This window comes from Pithys albifrons, chromosome 1, assembly GCF_047495875.1.
Source record: "Pithys albifrons albifrons isolate INPA30051 chromosome 1, PitAlb_v1, whole genome shotgun sequence".
NCBI classification, from domain to species: domain Eukaryota; kingdom Metazoa; phylum Chordata; class Aves; order Passeriformes; family Thamnophilidae; genus Pithys; species Pithys albifrons.
Genome location: NC_092458.1, coordinates 35,885,446 through 35,905,296, shown reverse-complemented (window position 1 = coordinate 35,905,296; position 19,851 = coordinate 35,885,446). Strand labels below are relative to the sequence as shown.

The window sequence follows — 19,851 nt, the reverse complement described above, 5'->3', positions numbered from 1 at the left end:
ATTCCTGAAAGCCTACCAGACTAGTATTAGTACTTCTGTGTGGCATATTTTGATTCACAGTAAAATGCTATTTCTTTATGTCTATAATTTGGAAGTAGAAACACCTGGTTTATTTGAATGAGTGCTTTTCTATAAGCTAAAGTCTTGGATACACCCTCTGTTTGGGAGATAATTTTAAATTATTTCTTCAGTTACACTTCCCCATCCTGCTTTCTGTGTCTTCAGCTTTTTTATCTCACACACATTTACTGACTGAAGATTTTGAAGCCCATAGGAAAGTCTATGCAGACATTATTCTGACAGACTGATCACAGTGACTACTTCCCCATCTCTCCTTCCTCCATCCCAGCCCTTGACTGTTGGAAACATGCAGTACCTGTCTGCAGCCTGTGTTGTTAGTTGTCATACCCATCTCCATGGCAGCTGATTGGGAGCTTTGATACTCCTGAAAGGTCTTGATTTGATGTAGTCCCCTTTTGTGGGAACAATTTAGGTAACACAGACCTTAATTCTCTGTTCTCTAGCCTGTGTGATCCCGTAGCAATTTCATAGTCCATATTGCATCTGTTATGGGCAGAAAATTACACATATGTTGATAGAGTTGGCAGCGAAGTGGCAGAGATGGATGATTACCTGAAAAACACATCCTCAAACTAAAAGGCTTTGCTCCTCAAGCATGGGCATCTTCCCACCTTGAATACCTAAAGATTACTGTCATATATATTTCCAGGAAATTAATGCCCACTGCTTAGTACTGAAGCAAGAGAAAGAAACAGGTAAGTGTATATGTTACTTAATCTATCACAGGATTCATATGTAGTGAGTTATTTCTGGCATTTTTAAAAACATGTACCACAAAATTAGTTTCAAGAGCTTCTTACTGTAAAGGACAACAATGACAAGTGAACTGTCTCTATAAAAACTCTATGAAAACAGAAACAGTTTTTGAAATATTAAGAACTCACTCAATTATGAAATTTAAACATTGTAAATGGACTCCAGAGATATGATTGCAATTCTAGGAATAGACTAGTTTATGAGCTGTCACAGCTAAAACTTGCAAAATGAGAATATATTTTTTCATATAATTCTAAGGCTTTAAAATCAGTAAAAAAATCTTGAACTTTATTTTTCAGTTTCCAGATTTCAGAGTTAATCCAGTATACATTTTAGATGCATATGCCGTGAAATCTGTCCTACTTAGTTATCATGCAAACTCATCAACCACTGAATTTTAAATCCAATGTAGTCATCCTAGTTTTGGGAAGCTAAAAGCATGCAATCTTGCCTCCAAAGGGTTTTTTATTCTAAACTCTCACTCCTATAAAGGTGAAAGAAGCAAGTTCTATGGAAGAAAGAATTTAATATTTTTTAGCACTTTTTCCCCCCCTCTTTTTTGTGTTTTGTTTTTGGGTTTGTTTGGTTTGTTGTTTTGTTGTTATTTTTTAATTTCTGGAGCATACTCTTTTTCAATGCTATCTGGAATCTGAGCATGTAACATCCCTCTGACTTCGTATGAGCTTTCCTGTTCTCTTTATGCCTGCTTTTGATGCTTTTTGACTCATCTCCCCCTCTCTCTTGGAGAGAGGTCCAGCTTCTAACACCCACACATACAAACCAGCCTCCAAACTCCTGTCTAACTCATTGACATGCTGTAGTTTGTATTCAATTGATACACCTGCGGCTTTAGCTGTCTGGATTACATGGGCCTTTTAATTATTTTTATCCTTTTCCTAGGTGAAGACCAGATGTTATATTTGCTGGTTTAAATAATATTAGTTCTCTGAGCAGTCTAGTTGTAATAATTTAATTTTGATCTATTAAACCACAGAGCTGGGTCAATTAGTATTTTAATAGGTGCAAGATACAACCTTAAAAGTTGCAGGAAATTTCCCCATCTTCATGGGATCCTAGTTGATGTATGTAACACCAAACAAGGAATATTCCATACAAGGAATATTACACCTTGTAACACCAATATAACACCATACAAGGAATATTCCTTCAGGACCTCTAAGAGCTTTACCTTCATGCCTGTAGATATCTGACTTAAATATTTGATTTGTAAACACTTTTGCATAGTAGTGCTTGACAAACACATTAAAAATGGTCGCTCCTGAGCTACAAATCTCTTGCCTTACAGCTACTGCATATATTGCACAGCTGGCTGTCATGATGCTAGCAAGGCTTTTGCACTTTGATCAAACAGGAGTTTAAAATTCAAAGCATTCAAGATGCTTGTCATGATTGTCATTTCTGTGCCTTCCAGAAAATGTTAAGAAAAACTTTTCCACCATCCAAGCACCACCCAACTAAGATGCACTTTTAGCAAAATTGCTAGCTCCATGCTGAATGAGTGCCTTGCTTTTTTTGCTGAAGCTTCGACCCTTGCCGAACTCTGCCTGTTGGGGCCCACTTAATATGAAAGAGTTGGAGCACTGCACAGAAGCCAGACGCAGAAGGACACAAAAACTACATTGGCAAATGATCTGTCAAGTGACCCATGAACAAAACCGAGATTGAGTTGCCCTTTGAAATAAACCTATTTGAATTTTATTATCTCTAGAGCACCTTGTGTCTCTAATCTTGTGAAAGGTTAGTATTCCATCCATCAGAGCAAGATTAGAGCTCTAGCTGATGCCTGTGCTTGATAACTGAATGCAGTATTTGGGGCTGGAGGAAGAAAATTCATTAGCATCAGCAGTTCAAAGAAAGATTGTGTAAACAGACGCTTGGGGAAGCACATTCACAATATAGACCACATATATTCCAGGTCAGGATAGCAGAAATCAAAGGAGCAGAATATCAGCAAAGATTTAAACCTGTTAATCTAAACAAAGCTATGTTAACTTATTCCTACCCTTGCATTTCATGTTACAGATTAGCAGACCCAAATGGCTGCTGCTTCCTAGGCTGAAATGCTAGTCACTTTCTTCGTGTGTATATAAAGAAAAACCTAAGAATAAAGGAATAAAGGAGAAAATAATAAAAGAAAAAAAATCCAGAGTTCATGACCCTCATATGCATAGATAAAAGTGAAGAATGCAGATTCTATGATATAAAAAAAAGTTCTGCTTTTATTAATTCAGAAGTTCTTCCTCTCCTGTGTCTGGTAAAAAATGATTTCTCAACTTTTATGTCTTTCCAAAGCTTACCTGACATTCTGAAAGAAGCTTTAGAGAATAGGCATCATTTTTGCTTGTCCTTGTTTGCCTGAACTTTCTAAATTTTATATTATGCTCTGAATTATATATGGGATTATGTTAATAACAGTGGTGACCTTACTTCTTGTATTAAAAAAAAAGAAATATGATTAAGTTCTTCATTGTTCTGTGTCAACTTGAGACCTATGAATTGCTTCAAAAATATAGTAGTAATTCAAAGGATTAAAATGTGTATATTTTTCTAATCCTTTAGTTCCTCTTAGTGGGTCTAGAGCTGTGCCTCTGGCTTTTCTGTCTGTGCAGAGCAGACCATGTATTTATGTTCTCACATTTGGCTTTGAAGGATAACAAGAAGCCCTTTGGACCTGATGCCAATGTATCAGCCAGCAGCAAAATAACATGAGACTGAATTTTTTATTCACTGTCAAACTTCATAACATCACAAAGCAAAAAGAAATAGCAGGTAGGTCTGAGATTTTCCAGAGACAGAGGTATGTTAAAGCAGTAGAAATAGTTGCTATGCAAAGTAGGGGCCTGTTTAGTTCTTAGATAGTATCAACAGTGTAGTCACAAAATTAAACAAACAACTCCCCTCCTCTCCACCAAACCACAAAACAAAAAACCCAGCCAAACAAAAAAGACTCCACAAAACTCAACAAGCTAAAGTAAAACAATGCCAATGTAAACTTAGATTTGTAATAGAGTATATTAATGCTCAGAGTCTAAGAAATCATGACTTTCAGCTACATTAGATAAAGTCAGAGCCTGTGACAGAATGTACAAACTTTGATGGCTCCACAAAATAGGTAAAATGTTTAGAAGAGATTAATTTTAAAGTAAAACCAGGTAGTAGCAACAGCAAAAAATCCAGAGTATTCATGGTGTTGCAAAATATTTCTGTGTGACTCTTGATTCCAAAATCAAAGAAACCTGGTGTTTAGGTGTAATCAACAGAAAAAGATTTTTCAGTACCTTCTACAATTACATTTTCAGCTACTAAACTGATTTCTACTGCATGAAGAGACTAACAGTACAAACTATACCTAATAAATGGTATTAATTAATGTAGTTAATGACTAAATGCGTAGTAAGCAGGTGGTATGGCACCTATTGAGATTATCATGACATCAAAAAGAATTCATTTAAAATGTATTATACATGTGTATATTATGGGGGCGGTCCTGTAGTGTAAAGGAGAGCACTCTGGACTCCAAATCCCAAGGTCACAAGTTCGAGTCTCAGTGGGGACCGTCCCCTGGCAGTTCAATGCCTCCCTGCCATCCCATCCCGTCACATCTCGGATGCTCAGCAGGGTCAGCCCCGGTCAGTACCGGGTGCTGTGACAGTCCCAAGGACTTCACTGTCACTGTCCAAGCTCGCTCGGCCATGGCAGATGGACCTCAGGACTTAAACGGTGGGGCCAGTTCTGCGCACGCTGTGCCTCACCTAAAAAGTCCACTGCACAGCCTGGAAGGGCACACCCACATGGGGAGAGCCCTTCCCAAATCTGCATTCGCCATGTCTGGCCATACATGCATGCATACATACATTATGGGCAAGTCTGAGTGAACATATGGTCTGTACAAGAGAGGAAAATGTGAATAATAAAATAATGCTTTTTCATTGAAAAGGGAGAATATTTTCCAGATAATGGGTTGAATGAGTGATATAATTTAATGCTGAACCCTGACGTAAAAGTCACCTATTGGAATCACATTTCTAATTATATGGTTTGTAAATGTGGAAGCACTTAAAGTTTAAGGCTTAAGTTTTAAGTTTATTATTATGGAAAAGGAGCACTGTAATTAGTGTCACCTAATGTGTAACATACCTACTGTTTCCATTTTTCCGAAGTTATCAATGTTTTATTGTTTGAAAGTCCTCTCAGAATTATTTAAGTCCTCATAAGAGCATTTTGAATGTTCTCTCAATTAAAAAAAAAAAAAAAAAACAACAGAAAATATGTTCTTTCATGTCTTTTCAAAGGAATCCCTGTTTTTTCAAGCTGTACTGAGATGTTTGGCCCCTATTCTGTCCTATGTCTGAATGTTTCTCCCAAATGTCTAAATATTAGGGAAACTAATAAATAAAGAACTTATTGGATAACAAATTTACAATAATCTCTTGCAATAAGTATTCCTTTTGCTTCTGCATCTCATCAGACTACTAAAAATTTTAGTCTTTCAGATAATGCACTAGTGGAAGTCCTAAAATCATTTTATCAAGCAATAACATATTCTCATACATGCATTAATTGAAAATCGTAGCCTTGATCCAGTGGGGTCGATATAAAGTACAGGCTTCGGCAGGATATGAAGGGCAGCCTCCATTCTAGAGGCCAAGCCAGACTTCTGATCTAAAGTCTACCTTCTTTTCCTGTGGAGAACATAAAGGCAGAGCTGGAGCAGGGCTTCAGGGTGCCTTGGTTGGGTATTTGAGGTGAATCATTCAAGTTTGGAACCCCTGTACTGCCTGTGTGTTCAAGGGAGATAGCTTTCTGCTTTTCTGTCTTCAAATATTTCTCTCTTCTCTAATTTTGCTTTCCTCTTTCACCTATACTGCCTTATTTGTGCTTGTCAATCCTCCCATATTTTAAGGTTTCTGCTGTAGTGTAATGCAGGAAAACAAGTACAAGGCCTGTAGTCGGCATGGGTCACCCTGGCTCCTTCACTGCTGTAATTCACAGATGGCAAGGTTTATATGTTATGGCCAAACAAGCTGGAGAAACACCCAAATATTGCATAAGAAAATAACGTCCAGTAGTAAGTTTAGGGACTGAATAGAAAGACCTTACCACCAAAAGTGACCCAGAATCCTTGCTTCAATTCTGACTCAGGAGAAAGTATTGGACAATGTAATATGAGGAATTACATCTGTCCGAGAGAGAGAGGTGAAGACTGTATGGTAGGGAGGGCAGACAATTAGATCTGAAATTTGCAAAGATGATGGAAGAAATAGTAAACAAGAGAAAGCCTTGAAGTCCAGTCACTTCTGTGCAAAAAAACCCCAAACCAACAAACAGGCAAATAAAAACATACAACAATCCAGAAATAGTTTCTAAATCTCATAGCTCCAACTGAGCCACACCACTTCATTTGTCACAGAACCATAGGAAGAAGTCAGAGATATTGCTTGTTTGCCCTGGGAGTCAACAGCCTGTGGGGTGTAAAGCCCTAGCTCAAAGCCACGAGATTCCTAGGCATCTTACTTATACTTAAGGCTCCAAAAGTTTGTCCCCAAAGTTTTTGCAAAGCCTTTTAGTTCTCTAATACCCTGAAGACAACTAAAGAGAAAAAGCCAAAGACTTCTCCCCAAGAGATTTCAAAAGGTTCACAGGAGTAAATACAACCAAGGAGAAGGTGCCACAAAAGTACCCAGCAAACACCAATACACAACTCTTAGTGAAACAGAACCATTCATTTTATGTGACCCAAAAAAGATTAAGAACAAAATAAAGAAAAAGAGATTAAGAGAAGAAACAGGAGTAAAAAAAGGAGAGCAGGAAGAAGAGACAAAGACTAAAGAAAGAAGTTAAAATAAGAGAGGTAAATAGCTACCACTGAAGAATCCTATAGAAGTCCAAGGCTGCCATGGTGATGGGTGGTCCTACGAGAAAAGACAAGAGGGAGCCCCTGTGTCCCTGTATTTATATGGTCTGGCCACTGTGGCCACCCCTCCCAGGTGGGACATCTGGTTCATTGACCACTCAGTGCCCTCCAAGCCAGAGTGATGGGTGGTACAGCCAATCAGAGGCTCCAGGGGACATGGTGTGGGCCAGCTCCCAGGCGGGGCTTTTTGACTGACAGGCTGTGCCATGTGGCTCCCGTGCTCTTGGCACTCGTCTTCTGGTGCCATCCATGGCAGCCTGGCCATGTGTGTTCCAGCCAGGAGGCCTGGTCCCCTCCTACACACACAGAGTGTGTTGATTCCACCCAATACTCAAATCCAGTGAGATATGAATCCAGTCTCTCACATGAGGTCCTTGAAATGTTCTTGTCAATATGTTCACTACATTCAGCAGGCCAGCAATATAAGCACAAAACTTTGGTGTCACTTCATGGACAGATCTATTGAGATGGAAGCATCATATGCAATACAGCAGCTAATAAATGGAAACAATTTCCCAAATAAACTCAACCTAGGAGTTTTAAGGCCACTCCTGTGTAGTTTAATCAAAAAATTACATTATACTCTTTGAAATCTCATGTAGCCCTAAATATATGCCAAACTTGTAAAGCTGTTTTTTCAGTTAATTGTACCATATCTTATGTCTAAGTTTCCTTCTCACTGGAAAGCTTTCCCACTAGACAGAGTCATAAGAAAAAAACCATTTCTGTTGAGAAGTTAGTTCAGATAAAAATCAATCAAGCAGTATCTTGATCCAGAGAACTGATGTCTGTAGATGAAGGTTTGTGTTGGCTTTAAAGCTATTCAAATATAGACTTCATTTTTTAATCCCTGATCTTTGAAACATCCAGGTAGGAAAGTTTATTGACTTCACAAAGCTCCACTGGGGACCCAAGGTCTTTATATCAGCACATGAATGCAAATCCAAGATCTGAAAGACTGTTTTCTTCAAAAGTAATAGATCTTTTCCTACATTTGTAGCTTCTTTGAGGCCAACTCTATTATCCTTAACCTTAATCTTTATACTTAATCTAGGATTTTATGCATTGCCTTATTTTAAGTCACTGATTACCCAAATCTGATCTTTAGGACATTGCTGTTCCTTAACTTTCCTACTATTACCTTGGAAGAAAAAAAAACCAAAACAAAAAAACATACCTCTAGCAAACTGAAAACATTTAAGTTGACTTCATGACATTTAAGTTAACTTAATTTGATGTCATAAAACTAAAAGAAAGTTTTCTGCTTCAATGAAGTTTGACCATGTAGCTCAATTTACAAGCAAGAAATTCAATCACACCTCTGTATTATTACAATAACAAATAGTACTGTGCTCAGTGTCCAAATAGTTAAGAAACAACTGGGAAATCAGTACAGATTTAATACTGCATGGGATTCTCTTGCATGTAGATTTAGAGAAATTGGATGAGCTCAAAAATAAGTAAATTTTCATGTGGGTAGCTTTATATTTTTTGTTAGTCCTGCTCAGCCATAACAGAGGTTATTAGCTGCATTCAGAGGTGTGTGGAAAAAACCATCAACATGACTTCATTACTTGTTAAACTGCAGACTTATATACAAAATTGATTTTATGTATATAATAATTTCAATAGGAACTCAGACTTCAAACTGCTCTTACAGCAGGCTTCTGCTGGTTAGCTCAAATACATGTCTTTGCAGATATTTCAGTAGTATCTGTCTCAGGCTTAACATCTTAAGTGAGTTTTCCTTTTTTTATATAATATACTGATTTCTTTATAAATACAAAACGAGCCTTTTTCAAAGTGAGAGAAAGGTAAAATGAGATGGAAAGGAAAACTGCAATGGATTTACATAATTTACATTATATAAATACAGCTGTGCAAATATGTTTTAGCTCTCTACACTTGCAACTGTGACATGAAAGTAGCTGCAGTTCTAATTTTAAACATATCATGATGCACCAAGTCTGGTCTGCTTAAAATCCGTCTTTCCAAACTGGTATTCAGGACCTGCACTCCCTACAGGGTACATCACCAAATGGATCTAATCCAGCAGATGCTTCAGAAAACACCCTTTTCTTGAAGCTGAGTGAGGCCCAAGAAACAGTTTTCAAACAATGCCACTGTAGTCTATTTTATTTAAAAGACAGTATTCCAAAAGAGGTGAAGCCCTCCTCAATCCCACACATGCCTAAACCCATGCTGAGATTTCTGCCTCTGAAGTCCAGTTTCCAAATGTCACTGCTGTCAAGTTATGACTGATCACTGCATTGTAAATAGAAGTCTATGAAGATTTCATGTCTCTCTGGCCAGCCAGAGACTCTATCCTGACAAATTCCTGCCCTTAGTCAATTCAAGCTGTCTGCTCTGAGAACAGATATAAAGTCACACAGTGACTTTGGGGCCACATTCCTCCCTGGCACAACACCATCCCTGAACACCACAGGAGTTAGTCTAGTGACAGCAAATACTGTCTATGGTTGGGGACCTGCTTGGAAAAAATAAATAAATTTCCCTGTATTAAATCAATTTTATCTGGGTTGTAGCAAGGCAATTTGTTACTAATTTCCCCCTATGTCATTTGATACACCTTACACTTCCCTGTATTGAAAGTCAACAAACTTAATACGATGTTTTGTAGATTGTAGGCATGGCAAGGAATTTTCATACAAAATGTTAGATGGTAAATCTCCTTAACTACGGAACTGGATATGTAATAGCCTCTAGTGATGCATAGGGAAAAGCAGTGCAGTCTCTATATTTTAAAACAATTGTTGCACTGAGTCCCATAGTTTATATATTGTTAATATCATTTTCATGAAAGCTTTAAATGTTTTTCAGAAGAAACTGTGGTGACTCATGAATCTTTCACAAGGTGTTACGCATTTTTATAAATATATGATGTAAAATTCATCATTCTGAAATTCACAGATATCCATGAAGTGCTACACATCTCTTTTTGGTCATAGATATTCATGACAGTACTAATGCTGTAAGCGTTTAAATGCCCATTCATAAATATTCTAGAATGTAACCTTCTGATGCCATGTAACATTTTGCTTACATTTTATAAGTACTTCACTTGAGCATTTTCCACTTGATAATGAAAGTAGAACCTTCAGGGACAGTTATTGGTGCATATTTAAATTATGTGTAGAACTATCTCATTGCTTTGTTTTTATTCCTAGCATTTTCTTTCTTTGTTATTGCTCTAAGATCCATGAATTCTTTGAGGGCATCTTGGGAATTTCAGGTTACATATTTATCATCAATGATACATCATCAGTCTAAAGTACCACATGCAACAGAATATGAATTGAGTTCAGGAAAGATTTCAAAAAGTGTATGTTAGTGTCTAACATTTCTCCTGTCAAAGTGATGTGTTTCAGCTAGTGGCAGAAGTGTCTGTATAGAATCAATGGCAAGATCAAGTATGCAAACTCGAGTGTTGGTAAATGACCTTTTGCAATGAAGAAACAATAAATTTAGCATTTGAAGGTTGCACCTACATCCTCTGGAGTTGTTGATAATGTTCTCATTGATTTAGGTGTTGCAAAATAAAGTCTTATAGGCCTTTATCAATGCGTGTAATCACCTTGAAGTAGATGACAGATCCTTCAACTCTATATGAACATTCATTTGTACAATAGTTTCTTTGTTCATCGGTGTTAAACAATGTCTCAAATTTGTCCAATTAGGTTCCCATTGTGGTAATGGCACTTGAGGTACAAAAGCAGCATAGCTTTTTTTCATTTACCTGCACTGGATATACCCTGTCCACCCCGGCCCATGATACATGTGCCTGTGTTTCTTCCCTATTCTCATGTCCCTCACTTTAGTGCAGGACAGTCTTGCATTGTCTCCTTGCTCCACAGTAGGCAGGGGTTAAGAATGAAGCCTCAGTGGTTTCCTCTTCCCTGAGATGTCGTCCTTCCTTCGTTCCTTGCAACAGCCTGACCCGTAAGGCAAAACTCACAGACTCTAAACAGGAGTCAGGGAAAAGATGGCAATGATTTATCTTTTATTCCCAAGTCTTGCCATAGTCTGAGAAATGGAGGGATTAGAGAGGGAAGAGAAACCCTCATCTTTAGTCACAACCCTTGAGATTGCACTGGCTTCTTAAAAATTTAGTAGCATTCAAAAGATTTCTTATATCATGATATTTGTAGGGTGTAGGACATTCTAGAAAAGTATCAATATCCATTAACAGCTAGATAATTTCCCACATAGGTGATTTTATCCAAGACATAACCAGAGGATGTAAATCTCCTATTCGGAAATTTGTGATTATAGGGCACATTTAATTATCAGACTTGTTTTTCTTAGCTTTAAATGCAATGTCTATATATTCAAAATGAGTTAAAAAAGAAGAGCAGTTTCCAACAGATCTCATCACACTGCAGCTTTTGTTTTTCCTAATGGGAGTTGAAATTTGTTTCCTAGTTGAGACTGTTGAATGTTTTTAAAGGTCAAAGCTATAAGAGAATTTTAAAATTAGCTATTCAAACTCAATAAAAAGTAATACCAATGCACTGGTAGCCTTATGCATATGATTTGTTTGCTTTTGAATATAAAAAGAATTGTAATGTCAAAACTAGGGGAAGAAATCCTCTGCCATAAGTATTTTTCTTACAGCAATTTTTTTTTCTCAAACTAGAAGTTAAATTGAGTTCATTTTGTTTTGTAAGGTTAGTTACTGTTAGAAGAAAGTCTCTGGAAACCTAAAGCAGTTGGAAAATGAAAAGGCGTAAAACCCACAGAGGTTAATTTCAATTGAATTTCCCTGAGATAAATTCCAGCTTTCACTAATTGATGCCATTGTGGAATATCTTAAAGAAAAAAAAAGAAAAAGAAAGGGGGAGGGGGAGGGGGAGGGGGAGGGGAAGGGGAAGGGGAAGGGGAAGGGGAGGGGGAAGGGGAAGGGGAGGGGAAGAGGAAAGGAAAGAGGAAAGAGGAAAGAGGAAAGAGGAAAGAGGAAAGAGGAAAGAGGAAAGAGGAAAGGGGAAGGGGAAGGGGAAGGGGAAGGGGAAGGGGAAGGGGAAGGGGAAGGGGAAGGGGAAGGGGAAGGGGAAGGGGAAGGGGAAGGGGAAGGGGAAGGGGAAGGGAAGGGAAGGGAAGGGAAGGGAAGGGAAGGGAAGGGAAGGGAAGGGAAGGGAAGGGAAGGGAAGGGAAGGGAAGGGAAGGGAAGGGAAGGGAAGGGAAGGGAAGGGAAGGGAAGGGAAGGGAAGGGAAAACGAAAGGCGGAAAAGAAAGGAACGAAGCCTTTTCAAGAATCCAACAACAAAAAAGATTAATATTTCACAAAACATTTTTCTTTCATTATGACTTCATGAACAAAGAAAGATGGACAGAAATAGGGCATAGGAAAAGACTGTCATTAATATTTGTGATGAATGCAAGTATCTGTACCTAAAGAACCCCCAAAGAACCTTTCTGTCAAAAACCATAGTCAGTTTATATAAATTCTAATATTCTTCTCACCATCAGCTTTATCAGGACTGGGAAGTTAAAGAATGTGCAAGGAATTTATGTACCCAAAGTCCACATAGAGTGTAAATACATGTACAGATACATGTAGATGTGCATCTTCGCTGTAAATGTTTCTTAATGCTGAAAGACTGTGTGCTCTCTTTTCTCAGCTAGCAGTGAGACTGCGTATCAAACATATCAGATGCACCATATTGTTCTATTCAGGTCTAAAGTTCTGCTAAAAAACAAAGACTGTGCAGAATATGTGGTAATTAAATGAAATTTTCTGTTTGTCTTTTTGGTCTTAAAGTTCATGCATACTTTTTTGGGATTTGGAACAGGCAACAAACCATTTGTACCTTTGTATCTTGTCCTACAGTCAGTTCTTGTTTTTGCTTAAATTACAGATGGAAAAGAAAATACAAGGGAACTTATCAAGCTGTGAATGATCACAGATCAAACATAATACAACTTTATGTCTCTAAAAATTACCTATAGATGTTTGGGCATATATTTGGTCAAAGGCAATTGTTACTTAATGTCATGCTGCAATATTATGTCCAGTCTTGATCCAATCCAGTAAATCCAATTTGACTTACGGTGACAATTAGTCATCACTTTAGAAGTAGGCTAGCTCCCAAGTTGAATTTCATTATGATGCTAGTTTACCTGTGTAAAAATAGAGTGAAAATGTCAACTTGCAGTTGACAAGATAGTGTGAGAGCTAAGAAGACCCTATTTTTAATCTGAGCTGTACCTACCATTCAGTAAGAGACTAGCAATTCTGTCCTTTCACTTTGTAACTGTGTTGTCTTACTATATAGAGCATGTAACAGTTTGCAATAGCAATCTTTTCTCAATATTTTCTGTATCTCAGCATTAGACCTTAGTAGACCTGTCTTAGACCTTATTTTTTCCAACTACCTCATAGAAATGAACAGCCTTCCTGAGACCTTCTGGCTAATAAGTGAAATCTGTATAAAAATGTGCTTCCAACATAAGACATATCCAGGACATATACTGTCATATAAATGAATCATCACTTAAAATTAGGAAAAAAATGTTTCCAGCATTAATATTGCTCATGACAGCCTATTTTGGCAGCAAAAAATTTCACAAGATATATATTTTAAAACACTCCACAGTTCTGTCTTATATAGATTCCCCTCTCCCACCCTACTACTTGAGTACCTTCCAGAAGCACATTAAGCAACATGACTAATGTATGTCTCATCTTCATTCTTTTACTTTGAGCTGAAATATTACATTATTTTTCAAAAACTACCTACAAGTTGATGAAATATCATCTTTGCAATGGACATAAAATTTTTACATTACTTTGAAGACCATGGAAAAATTCAGCCTTTGCAGAAGAACATACAGTTTCTTCTGACATAACTGAACAAGTGCCCAGTTATGCCAGGACACAGTTTCTCTACATAAGCATGGCAAAGCAGGCTACCTTCTTGATATATGGAAGATTTTGAGACTAAAAAAGCAAGCAATCCTTCCCAGCAGCATTCATTTTGCTGGATGGGAATTGATTGCGAATTTTTCTAATTAGCACAATTAGTTCTTTCTGGAACTAAAAAAGTATCCAATTTTGTAGTTGTTGATTTATTATTCTGATCCTGCATAGAGATACTGATGCAGCTAGCTCTCTTAAACTAACTGTCTTTTGTATTAAACTGTATGGAAGACTAATATTCTGTCTTCTCGATGGTATAATTTACCTTAAGCAGTAGCTCTCAAAGTCTAGAGACCTTTAAGAAGACTAAAAATTAAATAAATGTACTGCTATTTAGAATACATTAGCTTTCCTACAGAATTAATATGCATGATGTCCCATTTGGAATAGCATGAAATTTAAGCTTGTAGTTACTGATAATGTTTGTACGACAGTATAAATAAAGATCGTGACCAGTGTGGACAACGTTGTACTAGATGTTTTACAAGCAGAGAATAAATGTCTACCTCTCACTGAAAAGTTTTGTTGGCTTCCAACAAGCTGACTGTGAAATTACTAAATAATACCCACACAAAAAGGAAGGGTAGGCAAGCAAGAGGAGTGTCAGCAAACTCAGTAAAACTTTGCTGTGACTGACTTATGCAACAGCATGATCTTTTCAGATAAATAGTGGAGTTCACAGTATAGCTATGGCTTGTGAGGAGTCAGCATGTGAATTGCTTGTAGCATCCTTCCAGCATATACAGCCTTTTGGGAGAGAAGTCAAGGAGCCTGTTTTCATGACTGTCTTTCCCAATTGTCCTTCTATTACCCTGGTGTGAAATCCTGGCTCCGAACTTGAAACAAGTTTTAATTTGAGGCCCAGGTTCTCTGCCATCTTTTTGCATTCCAGAGTGTGTGATTAGAGAGCTAGATGTATTCAGCAGAGCAGCCAATGTGCATTACTTCTAGAAGAAATGCTCAATGTATAAAGTAGTAATCAGAGTGATACAGATGTCAAAGATACCACCAGGTCAGGGTTAGCAGTGAAAAACAACTTTGTTGCATGTTTCCCTTGAACAGAAGACTGTAGGTTGTGGATGTCAGAATATTATTGTATCTGTCAACAAAGTTTTGATTGTGGGCTTTTTTTTGTTTCTTTATTTTTGAAGGGGTTTTGTGTTGGTTTTTTTTTCCTACCTGAAGTATTTGGTAAAGGCATCTCCTTTTTCAGATGGAATTTATTCCTTATGAAGAACTGTGGTTTTAACAGTTTGGATATTCATATGTATTAGACTGCATTTTCCCTTAAATAAATGCTTTGATGTAGCAAGTATGTTCTCAATGTTTTGTGTATCCATCTTCATAACAACCCCTTTCCAGTGATTTGGGAGATCAAAGACTGCAGATCTGCACAACTCCTGGCAAAAATTAGAGTTTTTTTTCTTACTGAGTCCTGGTAGACTGGCCCATATTGTTTGGTGGATTCTGCTTTTAGATGATCAAATTGCAAATCCTCAAATTTACTATAGATTTTTTTTCTTACATAGTCCTAATTTCCATCCTGTCTTTAGCACTGCAGTGGTTCTGCATTTGTATGAGTCACTGTAGACACAGCAGGGCCCTATGTTAAAAGAGTATCCACATTATAGCATTAGCCAAAACTGTAAGAAGTCAGTACATCCCTTCACTTAGCACATACAGATATGTCTATGACAATTGACCACAAACTTAGAACCTGGTATCCCTGAGTTGGTGTGTGAAGAGTCACCGCAAACCATTTAATTGCAGCAAATCTACATGTTTTACTAATGGTTTTGCTCTCTCTACCTTGTTATCTGCAAAGCCTCATTTACAGGCTATAGCCGTTATAGAACTGTTTTCCAAAGGTGTCTTAAGTTTGAGAACAGACCCTGCAGGAAGATGGGAATTCTGAAAACCAGAAGACACTATGCCTGCTTTGGTCAGCTGTGCTTAAAGAACTGTTGTATATGCTCAGGAAATTTTTTGGGAAAACCTAAAATTAATCCAAACAGAAGAGATGATTACATATTTCCATTGTATCCCATGAGCTTGGTTTCCAGTAAGAATAATTTCCACAAGCCAAAACTGAAAAATAGGTTATGGTTTGGACCTTGGTACATAAAATGAACAGAAGCAGTAGTCTGAGCTCCTTTCAAAATAACCATGAGATCTGCTCTTCCAAAATAAGTTTTTAACACTGTTCTTCAGTAGAGTAAAAAGTTATTGAAAATACTAGCATTTTCTTAGCATTACCTAGACATGTAACACCTTTAAGAAGGATTCTTCTCATTTCCACTCAGGTCTCTTTCAAGTTGTCTTCGAGAATGTTTGCAAATAAGTATTCAGATTTATTTCCATGTTTTTCTTCTACATTGTAGAAAACTTCATCAAAGCCGAACTTCTGAAATCATTAAATTTTCAGTTAAATCATAATATTAATGACTTTACTTTTAGCTTAGAAGATTTCATATACTGGCTATGGAGGATATAGCAAGGGACAGGGATTGCTATGATCAAATAATGCATGGAGAAAAAGTTGAACTGCCCGTACTGAAGTTCATTAAATGGGTTTTTCATGCTCAGTGTTATCGGTCTACATATTTCTACATTATTGGGCAGTTCACTTTATCCTCTATTTTTCTTTACCCATGAATAAATCAATTTCCTATCCAAAAGATGAATTTCACTAGTGAAGTGCTATGGTAGCAACATATTAAGACAATCTCAGATATGTTAGGAATGCAATCAGAAAACCTTTTGTACCTTACTATTAACACCTGCTTTTTTTCCCTGCAGAGTTTTTCCGAGAACTCCTGGAGAACGCAGAAAGATCCTTAAATGACATGTTTGTCCGGACATACGGCATGCTGTACATGCAGAACTCTGAGGTGTTCCAAGACCTCTTCACAGAGCTGAAGCGGTATTACACAGGAGGCAATGTGAACTTGGAGGAAATGCTGAATGATTTCTGGGCTCGGCTGCTGGAGCGGATGTTCCAGCTCATAAACCCCCAGTACCACTTCAGTGAGGACTATCTGGAGTGTGTAAGCAAGTACACAGACCAGCTGAAGCCATTTGGAGATGTACCCAGGAAGCTGAAAGTTCAAGTGACTAGAGCGTTCATTGCTGCACGGACCTTTGTTCAGGGGCTGACAGTAGGCAGAGAGGTTGCGAACAGAGTATCCAAGGTAATCTAAAATCAGGGGGGGTTTCTTGAGCTTGAATTTGTCCTAAACTTGCTAGACAATGGAAGTCTGGTTGTATGCTTTTTTTTTTTCAATACGAAGCAGTATGTTTGGTTGGGTTTTGTTGTTTTTGTCCACTGATACACCCATTTTAAGTTTATAAATAGAGGAAACAGTTGTTTTTAATTCCTTCTGGTGATATTAAGGCAATGTGACTGACTGGAAAGCATTTATCTGTGCTTAGGACACAATGAAATGCCAACACACATCAATGTTTAACATGGTAGTGATTGTCATTTGTAATTCAAAACTGGCTACATATATAAAAAATGAGGATTATGATCAGAATTTAAATGTTTCAAGTAAATTTATGCTGCTGTTCATTAGGACAGTACAGCCCTCACAGCATTCATTCATCATGCAGCTGGGATGGATTCTGTTAGAAATGTCTAGTCATGTTTCTGATGAGAAAATAGCCAAATAGTGACACCTCTGGAGCTTGAGCTTTCCCAAAGGATGTTTTGACTCACATTTATTTTAGTTTTAATTATTTATCTATGCAAATATTTATGACCATTATAATCCTTGAGGGCTTCACATAATTAAAGCTTTGTAAGAAAAAAACACACACAAATATAACACGTCTGGGTACCACAAATGTGCCTGAATGACTTTCTCTAGGTACTTGTTCTGTGATCTCATTATTTCACAGTTCTCATAGTGTATTTGGACCTTGAATTCTGAAATGATCTGGTGAGATCCACTGTGAAATGCTCAAATACTTACTTCTGAAAAGTATGTGCATGAATGATTTCAATGCTTGGTCCATCCAATACTTTCCCTCAAGAGGATTCTCTCATTTGCTTCATTTAAATAATGGCCAGAAGGTAAGGTAGAGCCAATACATTGTACAGTGGACTTCAATTCAAGCACTCAAGAAGATGAGGCTTCTATACTTTTCTTAACCTTTATTATGTAATATTTTGCAATTACAAACTGAGAAGCCAAGGAGCCAGAGAAGGGCTCCATATCATGAAAGGGGAGCCCTATTATATGCCTAAGAGACTGCATGGGAGAAAAAGGTCATTTTGCACTTATAAATCAGTGAGTGAAATATGTGTTCCTGGTAAGTCAGCTAGAACCAAAGTCTCTTACTCCCAAGTGTTTCCCTGTAGATGTATAGTTTGAGAATCCCTCACAGATTAAGGTCTGAATTGTCTGCTGAGATGTCAGTTTCCCTGTGTATGTACATGACTGTACAGAATGTGAAGGTGTCTCCTCTCTCAAACGTCCATGAATTTTCATCTTGGCTTCCGGGTCTTGGGTACATAAACCCTTTCAAGAATAGGATTTATAACAAGATCATTAAATGATCCTATGATCCTACAATGAGAACTACTAGCTGTGCAGTCATAAAGTGGGCCTTTTTGTAGTGTCACTTGAAGAAGATAAGAATAGCTCAATAACTCCTTTGTTTTTTCTTTTAACATGAAAGCAAGACTTAAAATAATCTTTAAAGGGTTCAGTGGTTGATGCAAGATACATGTAGTGCTATTAATTCTATTAGACAGCATCTAGAATGCTGCATTCAGTTTTTGGCCCTACCCATACAAGAAAGGCATTGACAAGCTGAAGTGAATTTCAGTAAAGTCCACCAGCATCATCTGGGCTGGATTACTTGTCCTGTGAGGAGAGGCTGTGGGACTGGGGCTTACTCATGCTAGAGAAGAAGCTGCTTGAAGGGCACTTAGCAGTAGCTGGTAGTGTCTGTAGGGAGGTCATTAAAGAAATGCAGCAAAGCTCTTCACAATGAGGCATGGTTTGATATGACGGGCATGAATGGAAGTATTTCCCCTTGTCCTATCACAGCAGGCCATTCTAAAAATCCCATCCTCATCTATCTTATGAGCCGCCTTTAAGTACTAGAAGGCTGTTAATAAAGTCTGTCCAGAGCTTCCCTTCTCCAGGCTGAACAACCCCAGATCTCTCAGCCTGTCTTCATAGCCCTCTGACCATGTTTTGACCCTCCTCTAGACCCAGTACAACAGGCCTATATCTTTCCTCTGCTAAGGATTCCAGAGCTGGATGCAATACTCCTGGTTTGGTCTCTTGAGAGCGGAGTATAGTGGCTGAAGCACCTCCCTTGACCTGCTGGTGTTGTTTCTTTAGTATTGTTATCATGTAGTCCTATTAGAAGACTAATAAAATGAACATTTTTGATTAAATGTAGAATACACTTTGATTGCAAGACTGACTTTGATATTAAAATCTCAGTGTCTGTATTCTTACCCTCAGCAAATGATAAACAGTTGCTGGTTGTAGGGACTTAGCGTTACATGCAGCTTGGTGACACAGATATGAAGAACCATAAGTGGCACCAAATGTTAAAGATTAATAGTTATCCTGTGAAAAGGCTGTGATTACTCTGAGAATGAAGCTTTTGTAGTCATATCGTAACTGTGATTTTTATGCTGGTGATGCCGAAAGGGGTTTTTTAATTTTTCAATTTTCATATTTTGTAGATTTTAGAGACACAGTAGATGTACTGCTGTAGATTTTAGTGAATTAATATTTAGCAGTTTGTAGCACAAAGTCCTTCTATCTCTACCCCTGCTCCAGAACAGGCAGCTGAGATCTGCCAGCTATTTAGTCTCTCTCTCAAGGTACCTGATTAAAGCATATCAGAAGAGAACATAAACATGGAGCAGTGAGACCCGAAGCCCTGGAGAGCGTCCAAGAGACCTTTGTGTGCTGAAGAAGAGGAGGTGGATGAAGATAGAGGGTCCCAACGACCCCAGCCCCAATTCAACAGGGGTGGGAACTGGGAGGGGACAGAGGTGGAACTGGACATGTGGACAGTAGTGATTGGATAGGTTATATTATAAAAGCTATAGAACTTAGAGCTTGCTGGCGCGCGCGTCGATGTGTTCCTGGATGAGCGGGGTTGTTCATTA

At 37.9% G+C, this 19,851-nt stretch overlaps 1 protein-coding gene across 1 annotated transcript in view; it reads left to right on the top strand.

The window, feature by feature from the left end:
* GPC6 (glypican 6) overlaps positions 1 to 19,851 on the top strand; it is an 801,791-nt gene that overhangs the window by 416,706 nt on the left and 365,234 nt on the right. Inside the window, exon 3 of the mRNA XM_071570470.1 lies at positions 16,509 to 16,900. Coding sequence (XP_071426571.1) covers positions 16,509 to 16,900 — 392 coding nt within the window. The remainder of the gene's footprint in view (positions 1 to 16,508; positions 16,901 to 19,851) is intronic.